At 47.2% G+C, this 21,762-nt stretch overlaps 1 protein-coding gene across 6 annotated transcripts in view; it reads right to left on the minus strand.

Moving 5' to 3' along the window:
• Positions 1–21,762, minus strand: part of CD38 (CD38 molecule) — a 69,630-nt gene that overhangs the window by 15,408 nt on the left and 32,460 nt on the right. For 4 of the 6 annotated variants that reach the window (XM_086404747.1, XM_086404744.1, XM_086404745.1 and 1 more), the window contains exons 2-4: positions 20,709–20,838; positions 18,068–18,200; positions 9,982–10,067 (exon numbers count right to left, since the gene is read on the minus strand). In XM_086404747.1, the coding sequence (XP_086260873.1) occupies positions 9,982–10,067; positions 18,068–18,200; positions 20,709–20,838 (349 nt within the window). The remainder of the gene's footprint in view (positions 1–9,981; positions 10,068–18,067; positions 18,201–20,708; positions 20,839–21,762) is intronic. The other 2 variants (XR_015165139.1, XR_015165140.1) reach the window with 1 other exon arrangement.

Below are 21,762 nucleotides of genomic sequence, written 5' to 3' on the forward strand. Positions count from 1 at the left end.
AAGGACAGCATCACATCGCTGCTAAGTTGGCGGTTCAAAGGCAGAAGCCCAGATGAGTAAGGACAGCATCACATCGCTGCTAAGTTGGCGGTTCAAAGGCAGAAGCCCAGATGAGTAAGGACAGCATCACATCGCTGCTAAGTTGGCGGTTCAAAGGCAGAAGCCCAGATGGGTAAGGACAGCATCACATCGCTGCTAAGTTGGCGGTTCAAAGGCAGAAGCCCAGATGAGTAAGGACAGCATCACATCGCTGCTAAGTTGGCGGTTCAAAGGCAGAAGCCCAGATGAGTAAGGACAGCATCACATCGCTGCTAAGTTGGCGGTTCAAAGGCAGAAGCCCAGATGAGTAAGGACAGCATCACATCGCTGCTAAGTTGGCGGTTCAAAGGCAGAAGCCCAGATGAGTAAGGACAGCATCACATCGCTGCTAAGTTGGCGGTTCAAAGGCAGAAGCCCAGATGAGTAAGGACAGCATCACATCGCTGCTAAGTTGGCGGTTCAAAGGCAGAAGCCCAGATGAGTAAGGACAGCATCACATCGCTGCTAAGTTGGCGGTTCAAAGGCAGAAGCCCAGATGAGTAAGGACAGCATCACATCGCTGCTAAGTTGGCGGTTCAAAGGCAGAAGCCCAGATGAGTAAGGACAGCATCACATCGCTGCTAAGTTGGCGGTTCAAAGGCAGAAGCCCAGATGAGTAAGGACAGCATCACATCGCTGCTAAGTTGGCGGTTCAAAGGCAGAAGCCCAGATGAGTAAGGACAGCATCACATCGCTGCTAAGTTGGCGGTTCAAAGGCAGAAGCCCAGATGAGTAAGGACAGCATCACATCGCTGCTAAGTTGGCGGTTCAAAGGCAGAAGCCCAGATGAGTAAGGACAGCATCACATCGCTGCTAAGTTGGCGGTTCAAAGGCAGAAGCCCAGATGGGTAAGGACAGCATCACATCGCTGCTAAGTTGGCGGTTCAAAGGCAGAAGCCCAGATGAGTAAGGACAGCATCACATCGCTGCTAAGTTGGCGGTTCAAAGGCAGAAGCCCAGATGAGTAAGGACAGCATCACATCGCTGCTAAGTTGGCGGTTCAAAGGCAGAAGCCCAGATGAGTAAGGACAGCATCACATCGCTGCTAAGTTGGCGGTTCAAAGGCAGAAGCCCAGATGAGTAAGGACAGCATCACATCGCTGCTAAGTTGGCGGTTCAAAGGCAGAAGCCCAGATGAGTAAGGACAGCATCACATCGCTGCTAAGTTGGCGGTTCAAAGGCAGAAGCCCAGATGAGTAAGGACAGCATCACATCGCTGCTAAGTTGGCGGTTCAAAGGCAGAAGCCCAGATGAGTAAGGACAGCATCACATCGCTGCTAAGTTGGCGGTTCAAAGGCAGAAGCCCAGATGAGTAAGGACAGCATCACATCGCTGCTAAGTTGGCGGTTCAAAGGCAGAAGCCCAGATGAGTAAGGACAGCATCACATCGCTGCTAAGTTGGCGGTTCAAAGGCAGAAGCCCAGATGAGTAAGGACAGCATCACATCGCTGCTAAGTTGGCGGTTCAAAGGCAGAAGCCCAGATGAGTAAGGACAGCATCACATCGCTGCTAAGTTGGCGGTTCAAAGGCAGAAGCCCAGATGAGTAAGGACAGCATCACATCGCTGCTAAGTTGGCGGTTCAAAGGCAGAAGCCCAGATGAGTAAGGACAGCATCACATCGCTGCTAAGTTGGCGGTTCAAAGGCAGAAGCCCAGATGAGTAAGGACAGCATCACATCGCTGCTAAGTTGGCGGTTCAAAGGCAGAAGCCCAGATGAGTAAGGACAGCATCACATCGCTGCTAAGTTGGCGGTTCAAAGGCAGAAGCCCAGATGAGTAAGGACAGCATCACATCGCTGCTAAGTTGGCGGTTCAAAGGCAGAAGCCCAGATGAGTAAGGACAGCATCACATCGCTGCTAAGTTGGCGGTTCAAAGGCAGAAGCCCAGATGAGTAAGGACAGCATCACATCGCTGCTAAGTTGGCGGTTCAAAGGCAGAAGCCCAGATGAGTAAGGACAGCATCACATCGCTGCTAAGTTGGCGGTTCAAAGGCAGAAGCCCAGATGGGTAAGGACAGCATCACATCGCTGCTAAGTTGGCGGTTCAAAGGCAGAAGCCCAGATGAGTAAGGACAGCATCACATCGCTGCTAAGTTGGCGGTTCAAAGGCAGAAGCCCAGATGAGTAAGGACAGCATCACATCGCTGCTAAGTTGGCGGTTCAAAGGCAGAAGCCCAGATGAGTAAGGACAGCATCACATCGCTGCTAAGTTGGCGGTTCAAAGGCAGAAGCCCAGATGAGTAAGGACAGCATCACATCGCTGCTAAGTTGGCGGTTCAAAGGCAGAAGCCCAGATGGGTAAGGACAGCATCACATCGCTGCTAAGTTGGCGGTTCAAAGGCAGAAGCCCAGATGAGTAAGGACAGCATCACATCGCTGCTAAGTTGGCGGTTCAAAGGCAGAAGCCCAGATGAGTAAGGACAGCATCACATCGCTGCTAAGTTGGCGGTTCAAAGGCAGAAGCCCAGATGAGTAAGGACAGCATCACATCGCTGCTAAGTTGGCGGTTCAAAGGCAGAAGCCCAGATGAGTAAGGACAGCATCACATCGCTGCTAAGTTGGCGGTTCAAAGGCAGAAGCCCAGATGAGTAAGGACAGCATCACATCGCTGCTAAGTTGGCGGTTCAAAGGCAGAAGCCCCAGATGGGTAAGGACAGCATCACATCGCTGCTAAGTTGGCGGTTCAAAGGCAGAAGCCCAGATGAGTAAGGACAGCATCACATCGCTGCTAAGTTGGCGGTTCAAAGGCAGAAGCCCAGATGAGTAAGGACAGCATCACATCGCTGCTAAGTTGGCGGTTCAAAGGCAGAAGCCCAGATGAGTAAGGACAGCATCACATCGCTGCTAAGTTGGCGGTTCAAAGGCAGAAGCCCAGATGAGTAAGGACAGCATCACATCGCTGCTAAGTTGGCGGTTCAAAGGCAGAAGCCCAGATGAGTAAGGACAGCATCACATCGCTGCTAAGTTGGCGGTTCAAAGGCAGAAGCCCAGATGAGTAAGGACAGCATCACATCGCTGCTAAGTTGGCGGTTCAAAGGCAGAAGTCCAGATGAGTAAGAACAGCATCACATCGCTGCTAAGTTGGCGGTTCAAAGGCAGAAGCCCAGATGAGTAAGGACAGCATCACATCGCTGCTAAGTTGGCGGTTCAAAGGCAGAAGCCCAGATGAGTAAGGACAGCATCACATCGCTGCTAAGTCGGCGGTTCAAAGGCAGAAGCCCAGATGAGTAAGGACAGCATCACATCGCTGCTAAGTTGGCGGTTCAAAGGCAGAAGTCCAGATGAGTAAGAACAGCATCACATCGCTGCTAAGTTGGCGGTTCAAAGGCAGAAGCCCAGATGAGTAAGGACAGCATCACATCGCTGCTAAGTTGGCGGTTCAAAGGCAGAAGCCCAGATGAGTAAGGACAGCATCACATCGCTGCTAAGTTGGCGGTTCAAAGGCAGAAGCCCAGATGAGTAAGGACAGCATCACATCGCTGCTAAGTTGGCGGTTCAAAGGCAGAAGCCCAGATGAGTAAGGACAGCATCACATCGCTGCTAAGTTGGCGGTTCAAAGGCAGAAGCCCAGATGAGTAAGGACAGCATCACATCGCTGCTAAGTTGGCGGTTCAAAGGCAGAAGCCCAGATGAGTAAGGACAGCATCACATCGCTGCTAAGTTGGCGGTTCAAAGGCAGAAGCCCAGATGAGTAAGGACAGCATCACATCGCTGCTAAGTTGGCGGTTCAAAGGCAGAAGCCCAGATGAGTAAGGACAGCATCACATCGCTGCTAAGTTGGCGGTTCAAAGGCAGAAGTCCAGATGAGTAAGAACAGCATCACATCGCTGCTAAGTTGGCGGTTCAAAGGCAGAAGCCCAGATGAGTAAGGACAGCATCACATCGCTGCTAAGTTGGCGGTTCAAAGGCAGAAGCCCAGATGAGTAAGGACAGCATCACATCGCTGCTAAGTTGGCGGTTCAAAGGCAGAAGCCCAGATGAGTAAGGACAGCATCACATCGCTGCTAAGTTGGCGGTTCAAAGGCAGAAGTCCAGATGAGTAAGAACAGCATCACATCGCTGCTAAGTTGGCGGTTCAAAGGCAGAAGCCCAGATGAGTAAGGACAGCATCACATCGCTGCTAAGTTGGCGGTTCAAAGGCAGAAGCCCAGATGAGTAAGGACAGCATCACATCGCTGCTAAGTTGGCGGTTCAAAGGCAGAAGCCCAGATGAGTAAGGACAGCATCACATCGCTGCTAAGTTGGCGGTTCAAAGGCAGAAGCCCAGATGAGTAAGGACAGCATCACATCGCTGCTAAGTTGGCGGTTCAAAGGCAGAAGTCCAGATGAGTAAGGACAGCATCACATCGCTGCTAAGTTGGCGGTTCAAAGGCAGAAGCCCAGATGAGTAAGGACAGCATCACATCGCTGCTAAGTTGGCGGTTCAAAGGCAGAAGCCCAGATGAGTAAGGACAGCATCACATCGCTGCTAAGTTGGCGGTTCAAAGGCAGAAGCCCAGATGAGTAAGGACAGCATCACATCGCTGCTAAGTTGGCGGTTCAAAGGCAGAAGCCCAGATGAGTAAGGACAGCATCACATCGCTGCTAAGTTGGCGGTTCAAAGGCAGAAGCCCAGATGAGTAAGGACAGCATCACATCGCTGCTAAGTTGGCGGTTCAAAGGCAGAAGTCCAGATGAGTAAGAACAGCATCACATCGCTGCTAAGTTGGCGGTTCAAAGGCAGAAGCCCAGATGAGTAAGGACAGCATCACATCGCTGCTAAGTTGGCGGTTCAAAGGCAGAAGCCCAGATGAGTAAGGACAGCATCACATCGCTGCTAAGTTGGCGGTTTCAAAGGCAGAAGCCCAGATGAGTAAGGACAGCATCACATCGCTGCTAAGTTGGCGGTTCAAAGGCAGAAGCCCAGATGAGTAAGGACAGCATCACATCGCTGCTAAGTTGGCGGTTCAAAGGCAGAAGTCCAGATGAGTAAGGACAGCATCACATCGCTGCTAAGTTGGCGGTTCAAAGGCAGAAGCCCAGATGAGTAAGGACAGCATCACATCGCTGCTAAGTTGGCGGTTCAAAGGCAGAAGCCCAGATGAGTAAGGACAGCATCACATCGCTGCTAAGTTGGCGGTTCAAAGGCAGAAGCCCAGATGAGTAAGGACAGCATCACATCGCTGCTAAGTTGGCGGTTCAAAGGCAGAAGCCCAGATGAGTAAGGACAGCATCACATCGCTGCTAAGTTGGCGGTTCAAAGGCAGAAGTCCAGATGAGTAAGAACAGCATCACATCGCTGCTAAGTTGGCGGTTCAAAGGCAGAAGCCCAGATGAGTAAGGACAGCATCACATCGCTGCTAAGTTGGCGGTTCAAAGGCAGAAGCCCAGATGAGTAAGGACAGCATCACATCGCTGCTAAGTTGGCGGTTCAAAGGCAGAAGCCCAGATGAGTAAGGACAGCATCACATCGCTGCTAAGTTGGCGGTTCAAAGGCAGAAGTCCAGATGAGTAAGAACAGCATCACATCGCTGCTAAGTTGGCGGTTCAAAGGCAGAAGCCCAGATGAGTAAGGACAGCATCACATCGCTGCTAAGTTGGCGGTTCAAAGGCAGAAGCCCAGATGAGTAAGGACAGCATCACATCGCTGCTAAGTTGGCGGTTCAAAGGCAGAAGCCCAGATGAGTAAGGACAGCATCACATCGCTGCTAAGTTGGCGGTTCAAAGGCAGAAGCCCAGATGAGTAAGGACAGCATCACATCGCTGCTAAGTTGGCGGTTCAAAGGCAGAAGCCCAGATGAGTAAGGACAGCATCACATCGCTGCTAAGTTGGCGGTTCAAAGGCAGAAGCCCAGATGAGTAAGGACAGCATCACATCGCTGCTAAGTTGGCGGTTCAAAGGCAGAAGCCCAGATGGGTAAGGACAGCATCACATCGCTGCTAAGTTGGCGGTTCAAAGGCAGAAGCCCAGATGGGTAAGGACAGCATCACATCGCTGCTAAGTTGGCGGTTCAAAGGCAGAAGCCCAGATGAGTAAGGACAGCATCACATCGCTGCTAAGTTGGCGGTTCAAAGGCAGAAGCCCAGATGAGTAAGGACAGCATCACATCGCTGCTAAGTTGGCGGTTCAAAGGCAGAAGCCCAGATGAGTAAGGACAGCATCACATCGCTGCTAAGTTGGCGGTTCAAAGGCAGAAGCCCAGATGAGTAAGGACAGCATCACATCGCTGCTAAGTTGGCGGTTCAAAGGCAGAAGCCCAGATGAGTAAGGACAGCATCACATCGCTGCTAAGTTGGCGGTTCAAAGGCAGAAGCCCAGATGAGTAAGGACAGCATCACATCGCTGCTAAGTTGGCGGTTCAAAGGCAGAAGCCCAGATGAGTAAGGACAGCATCACATCGCTGCTAAGTTGGCGGTTCAAAGGCAGAAGCCCAGATGAGTAAGGACAGCATCACATCGCTGCTAAGTTGGCGGTTCAAAGGCAGAAGCCCAGATGAGTAAGGACAGCATCACATCGCTGCTAAGTTGGCGGTTCAAAGGCAGAAGCCCAGATGAGTAAGGACAGCATCACATCGCTGCTAAGTTGGCGGTTCAAAGGCAGAAGCCCAGATGAGTAAGGACAGCATCACATCGCTGCTAAGTTGGCGGTTCAAAGGCAGAAGCCCAGATGAGTAAGGACAGCATCACATCGCTGCTAAGTTGGCGGTTCAAAGGCAGAAGTCCAGATGAGTAAGAACAGCATCACATCGCTGCTAAGTTGGCGGTTCAAAGGCAGAAGCCCAGATGAGTAAGGACAGCATCACATCGCTGCTAAGTTGGCGGTTCAAAGGCAGAAGCCCAGATGAGTAAGGACAGCATCACATCGCTGCTAAGTTGGCGGTTCAAAGGCAGAAGCCCAGATGAGTAAGGACAGCATCACATCGCTGCTAAGTTGGCGGTTCAAAGGCAGAAGTCCAGATGAGTAAGAACAGCATCACATCGCTGCTAAGTTGGCGGTTCAAAGGCAGAAGCCCAGATGAGTAAGGACAGCATCACATCGCTGCTAAGTTGGCGGTTCAAAGGCAGAAGCCCAGATGAGTAAGGACAGCATCACATCGCTGCTAAGTTGGCGGTTCAAAGGCAGAAGCCCAGATGAGTAAGGACAGCATCACATCGCTGCTAAGTTGGCGGTTCAAAGGCAGAAGTCCAGATGAGTAAGAACAGCATCACATCGCTGCTAAGTTGGCGGTTCAAAGGCAGAAGCCCAGATGAGTAAGGACAGCATCACATCGCTGCTAAGTTGGCGGTTCAAAGGCAGAAGCCCAGATGAGTAAGGACAGCATCACATCGCTGCTAAGTTGGCGGTTCAAAGGCAGAAGCCCAGATGAGTAAGGACAGCATCACATCGCTGCTAAGTTGGCGGTTCAAAGGCAGAAGCCCAGATGAGTAAGGACAGCATCACATCGCTGCTAAGTTGGCGGTTCAAAGGCAGAAGCCCAGATGAGTAAGGACAGCATCACATCGCTGCTAAGTTGGCGGTTCAAAGGCAGAAGTCCAGATGAGTAAGAACAGCATCACATCGCTGCTAAGTTGGCGGTTCAAAGGCAGAAGCCCAGATGAGTAAGGACAGCATCACATCGCTGCTAAGTTGGCGGTTCAAAGGCAGAAGCCCAGATGAGTAAGGACAGCATCACATCGCTGCTAAGTTGGCGGTTCAAAGGCAGAAGCCCAGATGAGTAAGGACAGCATCACATCGCTGCTAAGTTGGCGGTTCAAAGGCAGAAGCCCAGATGAGTAAGGACAGCATCACTGCCAGAGAAGGGCGGCAGCACTGCTTTCCTAACACCACGCACTGTAGACACCATACCTCTTATTCAGTGGAAGCAGACCCTTCAGCAGTAAGAAAGGAAGAAAGACAACAGAAAATGCCAAGGAGAAAGGAACTGTGACAGACGGCGGCCCTGAAGGATGCATGGGCATACTGAGGAATGGAGAATGAATGAACAAGTGGATATTTTTGAACATGGGGTTTTAGTTCTTCATGCAACAAAGATTCAGCTGGAATCTTCGCTAGATGCTGGGGAAAATAAGATGAGCAAAAGTATGTGATCTAGGGAGGGGAGATGGGATACATGTATATGCATGGCTGAGTCCCTTCACTGTTCACCAGAAACTGTGACAACATTGTTTGTTAATCAGCTATATGCTAGTACAAAATTAAAACACTATGCAATATACTATTTCTTCCAGGAGGCCCACCCAGGCCCCTGGGACTATCTTTGCATCCTCTTCTCACATTATCCAGCTCTAGGGCATTGTGATGATGAGTTTAACGTGGGTTTAGACCCTGGGACTAAGAGTTGTGAGCCTGGCCGTCCCACCCACCTCCACAGCGCTGGAGCCTTGCAGCCAGGGCACTGTCCAGAGTGGGCGCCCAAGGAAAGTCCATGGACGGAGAACAGGGAAGGAGAGCAAGATGCCCAAACACCCTGTGATGGAGAGCAGCGAGGAACCAGCAAAGGCACAACAGAGGAGGACCAGAACCAAGTGCTAGAGGATGAATAGGATTTCGCCTGGTAGGGACTGGGGCAGGTGCACACAGAAAGGCCAGGACAGGGCTGACGCGGTGGTCCAGTGGTTAATAATCTGCCTATCAGTGTAGGAGACACAGGTTCGATCCCTGGTCTGGGAAGATCCCACATGCTGCAGAGCAATGAAACCCATGCACCACAACTTCTGAAGCCCCTGAGGCCAGAGTCTGTGCTCCCCAACAAAAGAAGCCACACCAGTGAGAAGTCCTCACACTGCAACTAGAGAAAGCCTGGGTGCAGCAACGACGACCCAGAATGGCCAAAAATAAATAAATCAATAAAAGTATTTTAAAAATAAGCACAAAAGTAGCTTAGAGTGAGGCCAGAAATATATAGACAGAGAGGAAGATGGTATTTCCCATCGTGAATTCTGGCTTGGGAGTCAGACACCTTGGAAAAAACACTCACGTTTGCCACTTGCTGCGTCTCTTTAGTGGGATGCTTATTTACCTGCACCTCCACTTTGTCATCTGTAAAATGGGTATGATACTCAAGGTGCCTGCTTCACAGAGTTCTTGCGAGGATGCATGATTTTCATCCACATAAAACCCTGAGGACTACACCTAGCACACAGTGAATGATCTGCAAATGTAGATTATTAAGACAGTTCCAGGAATCTAAGATGGGCCAATACCTGGATCAGAGGATTCAACCAAGCCAGAGGTGCCTGGCAGCCAAAGCTCCAAAAAAAGGCAGAAGCAGGGAATCTTCATCTACAGCCTGAGACCTTCCATGAATGGCCACAAAGTACATGTGAAAATCTTTTGGCACATGCTTACGAACATTTTTCTCAGGAAAGAACCCTAAACTTTTTTCTAAAAACCCTAAACTTGTTTCTAAAAGGATCTGGGATGCTCCCTTCTCCAAGTGAATTAAAACCAACCACCGACCGGATGACCTCCTAAGCTCTCTAGTCTCCAAATTCTAGAATTTCCTGTGTGGTACTTACCCTTTTGTTTGTTTTTCTTAATAAAGTGGATTATTTTATTTTAATATTTTTAACTGGAGGATAACTGCTTTACAATGTTGGGTAGGTTTCACACAGCACAACATGCCAGTACCAGTGAAGTCGCTCAGTCGTGTCTGACTCTGCGATCCCATGGACTGTAGCCCACCAGGCTCCTCCATCCATGGAATTGTCTAGGCAAGAGGACTGGAATGGGTTGCCATTTCCTTCTCCAGGGGATCTTCCCAACCCAGGGATTGAACCCAAGTCTCCCACATTGCAGGCAGACACTTAACCGTCTGAGCTACCAGGGAAGTCCAAAAAACATGAACCAGCCACAAATATATATATATCCCCTCCCTCTAGAATCTCCTTCCCATTCTGCCCCCATCCTACCCTGGTTCTTACCCTTTCAGACAGCACTTCCCAGAATACAGAAACATAGTTGGTTCTGCAGTCTTTCCTCCAGTCTGGACAAGACCAAATGTTCAAATCTAAAAGACATGGTTTGCAGAAAAGTACTTAAAGTGGGAGAGAAAAGGCGTAATTCATCTCTGCTCTTTGTGGGCTGTCGGATCACAGTGGAGCCACTTTCTGTGGCATCACTGCCAAGATGGAGGGCGGAGAATGGACACCTCTCGACCCAATTTAACTAAGGGCCCCCTGAATCCCTTCCAAGTCCTCAGCTTACCCTCCACACCCCAGACAGGAGCACAGTGACAAGCTTTGAGTCATCATTCTGGGAAACTGCAGCAAAACCTCATCGGACAGAGACAAGCCCCCAGTAGAATTTCCAGTTCCAGGAAGAATCTGAGATCATTTCCTCCCTCACCGCTTTCATCCCCACACCCTTAGGCTCAGATACCCTCAGAGTCTTCCTACACACACCACATCCAGGCAGGCTCAGCTGTCAGCGAGGAACCACAGACATAATGCAGGAACACGCAGTTTCTGTGCTACTTCTACCAAGGATACCTGCTTTAACACAGACATTTATTTGTATTGCTTTTTATTGAGGTATAGCAGAGGATGAGCTGGTTAGCCAGCATGACCGACTCGATGGACATGAATTTGAGCAAACTCTGGGAGACAGTGCAGGACAGGGAAGCCTGGTAAGCTGCACTGTATTGGGTCGCAAAGAGTTGGACACGACTTAGCAACTGAACAGCTGCAACAACAAATAATTGACAAATAAAATTGTAAACTACCTAAAGGGTATAATATATATATATATATAAAGGGTATATATAATGATTTGATATGCATACATATTGTGGAAAGATTCTCCCCCATCAGGTTAATTAGTGCATCCATCACCTCACAGTCTTTTTTTTTTTTTGGATGAGAACTTTGAAGTCCTTATGGCAAAAGCTGAGTGCAGAAGAATTGATGCTTTTGAACTGTGGTGTTGAAGAAGACTCTTGAGAGTTCCTTGGACTGCAAGGAGATCCAACCAGTCCATCCTAAAGGAGATCAGTCCTGGGTATTCACTGGAAGGACTGATGTTGAAGCTGAAACTCCAATACTTTGGCCACCTGATGCAAAAAGCTGACTCATTTGAAAAGACCCTGATGCTGGGAAAGATTGAGAGCAAGAGGAGAAGGGGACGGCAGAGGATGAGATGGTTGGATGGTATCACGGACTCAATGGACATGGGTTTGGGTGGATTCTGGGAGTTGGTGATGGACAGGGAGGCCTGGTGTGCTGTGGTTCATGAGGTCACAAAGAGTTGGACACAACTGAGCGACTGAACTGAACTGATGGCTTCTGTGGTGGCTCAACAGGTAAAGAATCCACCTGCAATGCAGGAAACCCTGGTTTGATTCCTGGATTGAGACGATCTCCTGGAGAAGGGCACAGCTACCCACTCCAGTATTCTGGCCTGGAGAATTCCACAGACTGTATAGTCCATGGGGTCACAAAGAGTTGGACATGACTGAGCGACTTTCACTTTCTTTGAAGTCCTACTGTCTCATCAAATTTCTATTATATAATACAGAGTTAACAATTACGGGCACCACGTTACACATTAAATTCTCAGATCTTATCTGTCTAATACATGAAAAGTTTTACCCTTCTTTCCTTATTTCCTCCATTTTCCAACCCCTGGAAACCACTTATGTAGTCTCTGTTTCTATGAATTCCTTTTTTTTTTTTTTTTTTAAAGATTCCCCTTATAACTGATACCATGCTACATCTGTCTTTTTCTGTCTGGTTTATTTCACTTAGCACAATACCCTCCAGCTTCATCGTATTGTCACAAATTATGGGACTTTCTTTTTTCAAAGTCTGAATAATATCCCATTTTGTGTGTATATATCACATTTTCTTTATCCAATGCATTTGACTATACAAGCATTTATTGAGTATTATGTCCTGGAGACAAAGAGATGAAGTAGATAAAAGTTCTGCCTTCAGAGGCCCCAGTGATCTGCTATAATCAAATAAATCAGAGAAAAGTCAATTTGGGTTGGGGGTGGTATGCAGCAGCAGGAGGGAAGGTGATGTTGAACTTGGTTTTGAAGGATGAATAAGAGTCTTCAGACAGATGAGCTAGAGAAAGGGGCTCCATGTGGAGAGAGCAGTGCACAGGCGTGGGATTTAGAATGATTTTGGCAGAGCAGAAGGGATGGGGAGGGGCTGGACTGATGATCAGGTGTATGAAAGACAGAATTCAGACTTTATCTTAGAGGCAAAGAGAGCTGTTTGGGTTTTAGGTACGAGACAGAAGCAATCCCATTGGGATGGCCAGATGGAGGCTGACCTAAAGGGGTCAGGGGTAAGCAGTCTGTCCAGCAATAAAGGAGAGGATGTTAGTGAGCTGGATTCAGGCAGTGGTAACAGACACAGGAAGGAAAGGATGAATGCCAGGTAAATGACTAGGTGGGGACTGATTGGGCATGGCAGCGGAGGGCAGAATGAGAGTGAAGCCACAATCTGGCATAGTGTCACTGTGGCTTTGCACCAGCAAGCAGGTCCTGGGGGTGTGGAGAGAGCCCAGAACCCTTTCTCGTGCCCCAGAAGTCAGGCACATAGCAGCCGCCTGTCTCCTCTGCAGGTATGTGCACAGCGGACCCTACAAAAACACCCACCTTTCTGCTCCCCTCTCATTATAGGTTGACTCGTGTACCCCCCAAAAGATGTGTTGAAGGGTGTTTGCAGATGTAATCAAGTCACAATGAGACTGCTACTTCAATTAAAATAATTAATTTTTTAAAATGAGACCGCTAGGTTGGGTGGGTCCTAGTCCCATAAGGCTGAGGTCCTTATGAGAAGGGAGGTTTGGTTACAGAGGCAAACACAGGGAGAAGACGCTGTGGAGACGCACAGGAATAAGACAGCCAAGTGGGGATGGAGACAGAGGGTGGAGTGATGTATCCATGAGCAAGGTTTTCCAGCAAACACCAGAAGCTGGAAGAATCAGAGTCTCTCCCCCTGGAAACTTCAGACAGAGCACGGCCCAGCCGACACTTTGATCGAGGACTTCTAGCCTCTAGAGGTGTGAGAAAATAAATTTATATTGTTTGATGCCACATTCATTAGATCATAGAGAAAGCAAGGGAGTTCCAGAAAAACACCTACTTCTCCTTCCTTGACTACGCTAAAGCCTTTGACTGTGTGGACATGCCGAACTGTGGAAAATTCTCAAAGAGATGGGAATATCAGACCACCTTACCTGTCTCCTAAGAAACCTGTATGCAGGACTTGGAACAATGGACTGGTTCCAAATTGGGGAAGGAGTATGACAGGACTGTATATTTTCACCCTACTTATTTAATTTATATTCAGAGTACATCATAAGAAACGCTGTATGAATCAAGCTGGAATCGAGATTGTGTGTGTGTGTGTGTATGTGTGTGTGTGTGTGTGTGCTCAGTCGCTCAGTTGTGTCAGACTCTTTGTGACTCTGTGAAATGCAGCCTGCCAGGCCCCTCTGTCCATGGGATTTTCTCAGCAATAATACTGGAGTGGGTTTCCATGCCCTCCTCCAGGGGATCTTCCTGACCCAAGGATCAAACTCTCATCTCCTGCATTAGCAGGCAGGTTCTTTATCACTGAGCCACCTGCCAGGAGAAATATCAGCAACCTCAAACATGCAGATAATACCACTCTTAATGGCAGAAAGTGAAGAGGAACTAAAGAGCCTCTAGATGAGGGTGAAAGAGGAGAGTGAAAAAGCTGGCGTGAATCTCAATTTTCAAAAAACTAAGATCATGGCATCTGGTCCCATCACTTCATGGCAAATAGAAGGGGGAAAAGTGGAAACAGTGACAGACTTTATTTTCTTGGGCTCCTAAATCACTGCAGAGAGCAAACGCAAAGATAAAATTAATAGACTTTAGCTCCTTGGAAGGAAAACTATGACAAACCTAGACAGCATATTAAAAAGCAGAGACATTACTTTGCTGACAAAGGTCTGTTTAGTCAAAGCTATGGTTTTTTTCCAGGAGTCATGTATGGATGTGAGAGTTGGGCTATAAAGAAGGCTGAGTGCTAAAGAATTGATACTTTTGAATTGTGGTGCTGGAGAAGACTCTTGAGAATCCCTTGGACTGAAGGGAGATCAAATCAGTCAATCCTAAAGGAAATCAGTCCTGAATATTCATTGGAAGGACTGGTGCTGAAGCTCAAATAATTTGGCCACCTGACGTGAAGAACTGACTCATTAGAAAAGACCCAGATGCTAGAAAGTTTGGAGGCAGGAGGAGAAGGGAGCAGCAGAGGATGAGACGGTTGGATGGCATCACCGGACATGCTCAATGAACATGGATTTGAGCAAGCTCTGGGAGATAGTAGAGGACAGAGGAGCCTGGTGTGCTTCAGTCCATGGGGTCACAAAGAGCTGGACATGACTTAGTGACTGAACAACAACAAAAACGTGGTTCCTCATTACGGCATCCTCAGGAAAATAACATAACTACAGATGTGGGCTTGACTGCCAATGACAGAAAATAAAGCTCTAGATCAGAAACCTTCCAGGAAGTAATCCTGAGGGTTTCCATAATAATTAAATGCATTAAAAACAAAATAACACAAATGAGAACAAAACCTTTTCCACGTACAGATGTAAATAAATACTGTGGAGTTGAAAGATAAATTTGAATCATCTCTAATAGAGGCAGAAATGTTGATGATAATGAAGTGAACATACATTTTGTAAGGTGCTACAACTGTGCCCCTGTTCATAGGGTTTCATGAACATAAAGCTTTTTTATCTTCACAACCATATCCAGAGAGAAGTTCCTGAGTTTGTCACCTACCTCCTGCCCACAAGGATATCTCCCCCTTGCCACCTGCTCATTAGATAAAAGTTTAAAGTCATACGGAAAAAGAAAATGAGAGAAATTTTACAATAAAGAGAAATCAAGTACCTAAAAATCAGAATAAGAAGTTTTTTTTTTTTTAAGAAGTTTTTTAAAAAAAAAGGAATTAAAAGGTTACAATGGAAACTGCTGCTGCTGCTGCTGCTAAGTTACTTCAGTCGTGTCCGACTCTTAGCGACCCCATGGACTGCAGCCTACCATTTTCATAATAAACCAAACCAACAAGGCAGAATTAATGTAGCAAAAAATAAGGAAAAAGTATTTAAACCAGACTGTAGAACAATGAAACATAAATTTAGGAATGGAAAGACAGCAAACAAAATAAGGGGAAGAGGTTAAAATCAGTAAAAACTGAGGCCAAAGAAGGAAGCTGACAAAATAAAATGACCTATATGGGATTTAACTGAAAAGAAAGCAGTAATAAAGAACTCTAAATGGTAAATGGATGAGAAGTGGATGTTTATATACCTTTAACTTTAAGAAAGAATTGAAGTGGTAAATTGAAAAAAAAAAAAAGCTAAAAAGTTTTAAGGAAACACATTTAAAAGCTAAAAGGATTAAATGAATGACCATCAAAAGCTGAAGCAGGTGGACTCTTTACCACTAGTGCTGCTGGGAAGCCCAACTTACAATAAAGGAAATTTTAAAAGGAAAGCAAGAAATATGGCAAAAACTGGAAGATAGCCAAAAAGAAAAAAAAATGGAGACACATATTTATATGTCATATTTCTGGATGGAAAGTCTAGATTAAAAATGAATTGAAAATTACAAAATAAAAACACTAGATGAAAATATAGACGACTTCAATCTCGCCTGAGGAAAACCTCAGCAAAACAGGCAACCCAGTAGCCAGATGGGACAGGGTTGACAGACTTCCCTGCCTTTCTGTAGACAAAACACAGAATATAAACAGTATTAAAAGAAAAACAGAAGCTGAGAAAAATAGATATGTGACAGAAAACAGGCAGGATGTCACGTGGTTAAGAATACAGATCCTTCAGCCAGTAATCCTGGGTCTGCTCCAGCTCTACCACTCACTAGCTGACAACTCACTCTGCAGCCCTGGGCCTCAGACTTCTCATCTATACAATGGGATCATCGCAGGAGTCCTGAAGGATTAAATGAGCAAATATTCATACAGCACATAGAGCAATGACTGGGACTATTGTAAGTCCCAATAAATAGTAGCAATCACTGTTGACATATATCGAACTTCTTTAAGAAAGCAATAAACATCCCAATAAAAGGATTAATACATATGAGCTGTCAGTTAACAACAGGAATAGAAATGTCCACCATTAAATACGCAAATATGCTGAGCCTCAAAATCAAAGCTAGGCAAACAACAAGGTCCTACAGTGTAGCACAGGGGGCCACACTCAGTCTCCCGGGATCAATCAGAATGGAAAAGAGTGCACATGTGAGTTTAAATGAGTCACTTCGCTGTACGGCAGAAACCAGCAGAACCCTGTAAATCAACGATACTTCAATTTCAAAAACTGGAGGAGCTTCCCTGGTGGCTCAGTCCAGTTCAGTTCAGTCGCTCAGTGGTGTCCGACTCTTTGTGACCCCATGGACTGCGGCACGCCAGGCCTTCCTGTCCATCACCAACGGCTGGAGTTTACTCAAACTCATGCCAATTGAGTCGGTGATGCCATCCAACCATCTCATCCTCTGTCTTCCCCTTCTCCTCTCGCCTTCAGTCATTCCCAGATCGAGGTCTTTTCAAATGAGTCAGTTCTCTGCATCAGGCGGCCGAACTATTGGAGTTTCAGCTTCAATGTCAGTCCTTCCAATGAATATTCAGGACTGATTTCCTTTAGGATGAACTGGATGGATCTCCTTGCAGTCCAAGGGACTCTCAAGAGTCTTCCCCAAAACCACAGTTCAAAAGCATCAGTTCTTCATCACTCAGCTTTCTTTATGGTCCAAGTCTCACACCCATACACAACTACTGGAAAAACCACAGCTTTGACTAGACAGACCTTTGTTGGCAAAATAATGTCTCTGCTTTTTAATATGCTGTCTAGGTTGGTCATAACTTTTCTTCCAAGGAGTAAATCTCTTTTAATTTCATGGCTGAAGTCACCATCTGCAGTGATTTTGGAGCCCCCCCCCCAAAATAAAGTCTGTCACTGTTTCCACTCTTTCCCCATCTATTTGCCTTGAAGTGATGGGACCAGGTGCCATGATTTTAGTTTTCTGAATATTGAGCTTTAAGCCGACTTTTTCCCTGGTGGCTCAGTGGTGAAGAATCCACCCCCCAATGCAGGAGATATGGGTCTATGCCCGATCCAAGAAGATCCCACATGCTAAGGAGCAACTAAGCCCATGGACCCCAACCATGGAAGCCCATGCGCCCAGGAACCCGTGATCACAACGGCAGAAGGCATGGCAATGAGAGGCCCGCACACGGCAACTAGAGAGTAGCCCCCATGTGCCCCAACGAGGGAAAAAGCCTGCACAGCAACAGAGACTCAGCACAGCCAAAAATAAATACATTAAAAAAATCATTTTTTTTTTAAAAGAGTGCATCCTTTTTGTATTTGGAAATAGCCCACATCTGGGCTGAAGAAGCCACCACACTAAGTTGTGTTTTTTTTTGTAAATAAAAAGCAATAATATTAAGAACAAAATATATAAAGTAAAAGAATAAAATGATATAAAGTAAAAATGGCCACATTATAAATAAAAAGAGAAGGAGAAAAAGAAGTCAAAGCACAGTCAGACTTTCTTGGCAGAAATACCTTCCCACAAGGAGGTGTTTTCGGTCTTTCTAGGAAATAAAGGGACCTCTCATCTCTGGCAGAGCTGCACACAGCCCGAGACAGAGAAGCCCAGCACGTGGCCCCTGGGGGCTGTTCTGCAAATCAAGGACTTCTGCCTGGTTCTCTTGGAGGCTCCTCCTGCCCAAGAATTCTTTGGTCCTGAATGATGCCCTTAGAGAAAGCAGACCACCAATCATTCCAAAGCAGGCTACACCTTCCCTCAGGAAGGAGAGAATCAGGAAGCTTGGACAGTCCCAAATCCTGAAGTCATTTTTTTTTCCTAGAAAACATGAACTGGCCTACAGAACGCTGTCTTCCATCGGCCCAAGGAGCACTCACAGAGCACCAGGCTCCTGTGCCCTGCACTTCCCCAGGGCCACCCCACGTAGCCCCAGATCTCACCAGAAGAGCCTGGCTCTCCACACCAGCTGAGGCCATCCGCAAGGTAACCCAGCAGCGTGTCCTCCAGAGTCATCAGGCGCCGCCTTTTCGCGTATTCATGAGCCAGCTCCTTCGTTTTGCTCCAGAAGACTTGCTAGGAAAGAATAAACACAATCTATTATTGAGATCAACTTACTAAGTTGAATAAAAACACCAAATCTGCATCTTTTTTAAATTAAAGAAAACATGGGAAACATCACGTAAATCACCTCTATAAGGACAGCGGGCATCATCAATTTCTGTGTGTGAGTGAGAGGGCGCATATGTATGCGTGTGTGTGTGTGCATGTGTGTGTGTGTGTTCTCTAGGTCACAATGTAAAGTGAAGTGGTTTTTCTGGACTGCAGGAAAAAAGCCTGAAAGCCACTAATCGGTATCTTATAATAGGACTTCCCTGCTGGTCCAATGGTTAAGAAACTGCCTGCCAACACCGGGGACACAGGTCTGATCCCCGATGTGGGAAGATCCCACACGTCAAGGGACAATGAAGCCCGTGAATCATGACTACTAAAGCCCGCACCTCCCAGACTCCCTGCTCTGCAACAAGAAAAGTCACTGCACTAGAGAAAAGCCTGAGCTCAGCAACAAAGACCCAAAATCAAATAAATAAAAATAAAATAAATTTAAAAGTTCAGCCAAAGTTAAATAAATAAAAAAGTTTTAAAAATCTTAGAATCTTTAAAGCTCCAAACACATCTGGGGAAGGCATTAAGAAGTTCCAAATTCCTAAAGTTCTTGGCAAAACAATTTTTTCTACATGCCATTTTCTGGGAGAAGTGTTCGTTGGTTCTTAAAGAGCTCTACAATCCCCGCTTTCCCCTCAAATCTCCCCTAGCCCCTTACAAACAAAGGAAAAGAACACAGTGAACTCTGTCAGGGACGCTTGTAAAGTTCAGTGTCAGAACCTTCTTCTGTTCAATGGATCTGTTTGTTCTCAGTAGGAGGCAGTGGAGGGTGCACTTTGCAGCCAGGCCCTGGAGTCTCACTGCATTTATAAAACCCAACATCACTGCTCACTAGCTCTCTGACCTCCGGCGACTAAAGTATCTCTAAGCCTCGCATTCCCCATCCGTAAAATGGTGTGTGTGCACTTAGTCGCTTCAGTCGTATCTGACTTTTTGTGACCCCGTGGACTGTAGTCCACCAGGCTCCTCTGTCCATGGGATTCTCCAGGCAAGAATACTGGAGTGGGCAGCCATGCCTTAGGGGCTTCCTTGGTGGCTCAGATGGTAACAAGTGCACCTGTGATGCAGGAGACCCGGGTTTGATCCCTGGGTCAGGAAGATCCCCTGGAGAAGGGAATGGCAACCCACTCCTGTATTCTTGCCTGAAGAATCCCATGGACAGAGGAGCCTGGTGGGCTACAGTCCATGGGGTCACAAAGAATTGGACATGACTGACTGACCAACACTTGCCATGCCTTCCTCCAGGGGGTCTTCCCAACCCAGGGATCAGACCTTGGTCTCTTACATCTCCTGCACTGAGACCCTGGTCTCTTACCTCTCTTGCATTGGCAGGTGGATTCTTGACCTCTTAGCCACCATCCATAATGATGGTGAGGAAGCTCTGAGACGCTGAGATGAAAGGAGACAATGCAGGCCAAGTGCTTGTCCCTGTCAGCGGCCCCGTCACTAATTCAGCCAGCGTCTCCTGGGTGCTAATCTACTCTGTGAAAGGCCTCGTGCGTGTTGTGCCAGCCAGAGTGCCACAGTGACCACAGCTCTAGCAATGGGAGGAGACGCTGTAATTTGTGGCTTTAAGGCTTCAGGGCTACATGAAGATGATGTGGGGCACACTGAATTTTCACCTTAAACGCCGATTGTAGAAAAGATGCACTCCATGGGTGCGGGGGGTTTACGATGGAGGGGACACAAGTATACCTATGACCGAGTCATATTGATTTATGGCACAAACCATCACAATACTGTAATTATCCTAAAATTAAATAAAGTTTTTTAAAAAGAAAAGATGCACTCCGTTAGAGACCTTTTCCAGTATAATTAGTGTGTTAAAATTCAGGCCTGTCTGGCTCTAAATCTTGAACCCTGTACATTTAAGCTGAGCACTCTCAAGACCATCAAACTCAGTCATCACTGGTCCCCCAACTCATGAAGTCTCGGTATTCTTTCTGGTTAAATGGAAATACTGGTGCCTAACCTGCCTATTTCACAGGTTCACAGTGAAAACCTAACAGGATAAGGCTCAGAAAGTCCTTTATAAGCAAAAAGGACACTCAGAAAATTCAAAAAGGCATTGCTGTTACCATCATCACTATCACCAGAGGTTAGGGAGAGTTTTGAATTTTATCAGGTGGATTACTTTTGTTTGGATTGGATTGGGATTTACGCTAGGTTTGTTTTGCCTGATTTTTGGCCAACTTTCCTTTCCTCTTTCTACATCCCCAGTCCTCTCTCTCATCTCTTATCCCCCGGGGTGTCCTGAATCCCGGTGACATCCTGTTCTCCCATAGGCCCACAAGCTCCCTCCCCACCAGTCAAGCCTACATCCTAATGTTCAATTTTCCTCTTCCCTCACCCTGATCATGACCTCTTCCTTTTGGCTTTTATGCTCAGTTTTTAAATCCATAACTTGGCCCCAGTTACCTGGCCACAAGGCACAGTGGGAGGTGCCAGGTTGATCAGGGAGTTGTAGTCTTCCTTTGTCGCTTTGCAGGGATCCTTGGAAATGAAGGCACTCATGAATGCCTGCCTGATCGCTTGGCAGTTTCTGCTTCTGTGGGATAAGACAGGAAGCAAAGTAAAAGATGAATAATTCGATTTCAAACATATGTTTAGAGCACAAAGCCTCCCAGGTGGTACTAGCGGTAATGAATCTGCCTGCGAATGCAAGAGATGCAGGAGGCACGGGTTCCATCCCTGGGTAGGGAAGGTCCCCTGGAGGAGGGCATGGCAACCCACTCCAGTATTCTTGCCTGGAGAATCCCATGCACAGAGAAGCCTGGTGGGCACAAATGGCTGGACACGACTGAGCACACACACACCAAAGAAGTTTCACTGAGAGTCACTCTGTGCCAAGTGGTTCATCCACACCATTGCGTCTCATGCGTACAGCATCCTTCTGGGATGAGCAACAGCCTCCCCGCCCTACAAGGTCCCTGCCCTCATGAGGTTCCTCTCTGGTCAGAGAGACAGATCGGACACAAACAAGCGATAAGCTAACAAAATAAGTACAGGTGATGATAGGAGTGTAGGGAATCAGTGGGAAATTTTGGTGCAATGACCACCTTAGGAAGGCTGGTCAGGAGATGGCTCCCTAAGACTAGATGTTGGGAAGGGGTGTGGTCCAGGCAGAGGGCTCTGCAAGTGCAAAGGCCCTGAGGCAGAAAAGAACTTGCTGATTTTGAGGAAGTAAGCGAAGAACAAGGGGAGCAGAGGGGAGAAGTCAAGTCAGAAAAGTAATTGAGAGGAGATCATGCGGGCCTTTTAGACCAAGGAAACGGTTCTGAATCTTGCCTAATTACTAGGGGAAGATGGTGGATAGGTGGAAGCAGGGAGGTGGCCTCTGCTGACTCTTTTTTTTTTTTTTTTTTTTTTGAAAAATCATTTTGAAAAAAATCTGTGCTGGCCTCAAAGATGGAGAGAAGTCTTTGAAATAGAAACTTGAACCCCATGGCCCCCTCCAAACAGCCCCTGGTGG

This window comes from Bos grunniens, chromosome 6, assembly GCF_055505025.1.
Source record: "Bos grunniens cultivar Pamir isolate PY7600 chromosome 6, Bosgru_T2T1.0, whole genome shotgun sequence".
Classification (NCBI taxonomy): domain Eukaryota; kingdom Metazoa; phylum Chordata; class Mammalia; order Artiodactyla; family Bovidae; genus Bos; species Bos grunniens.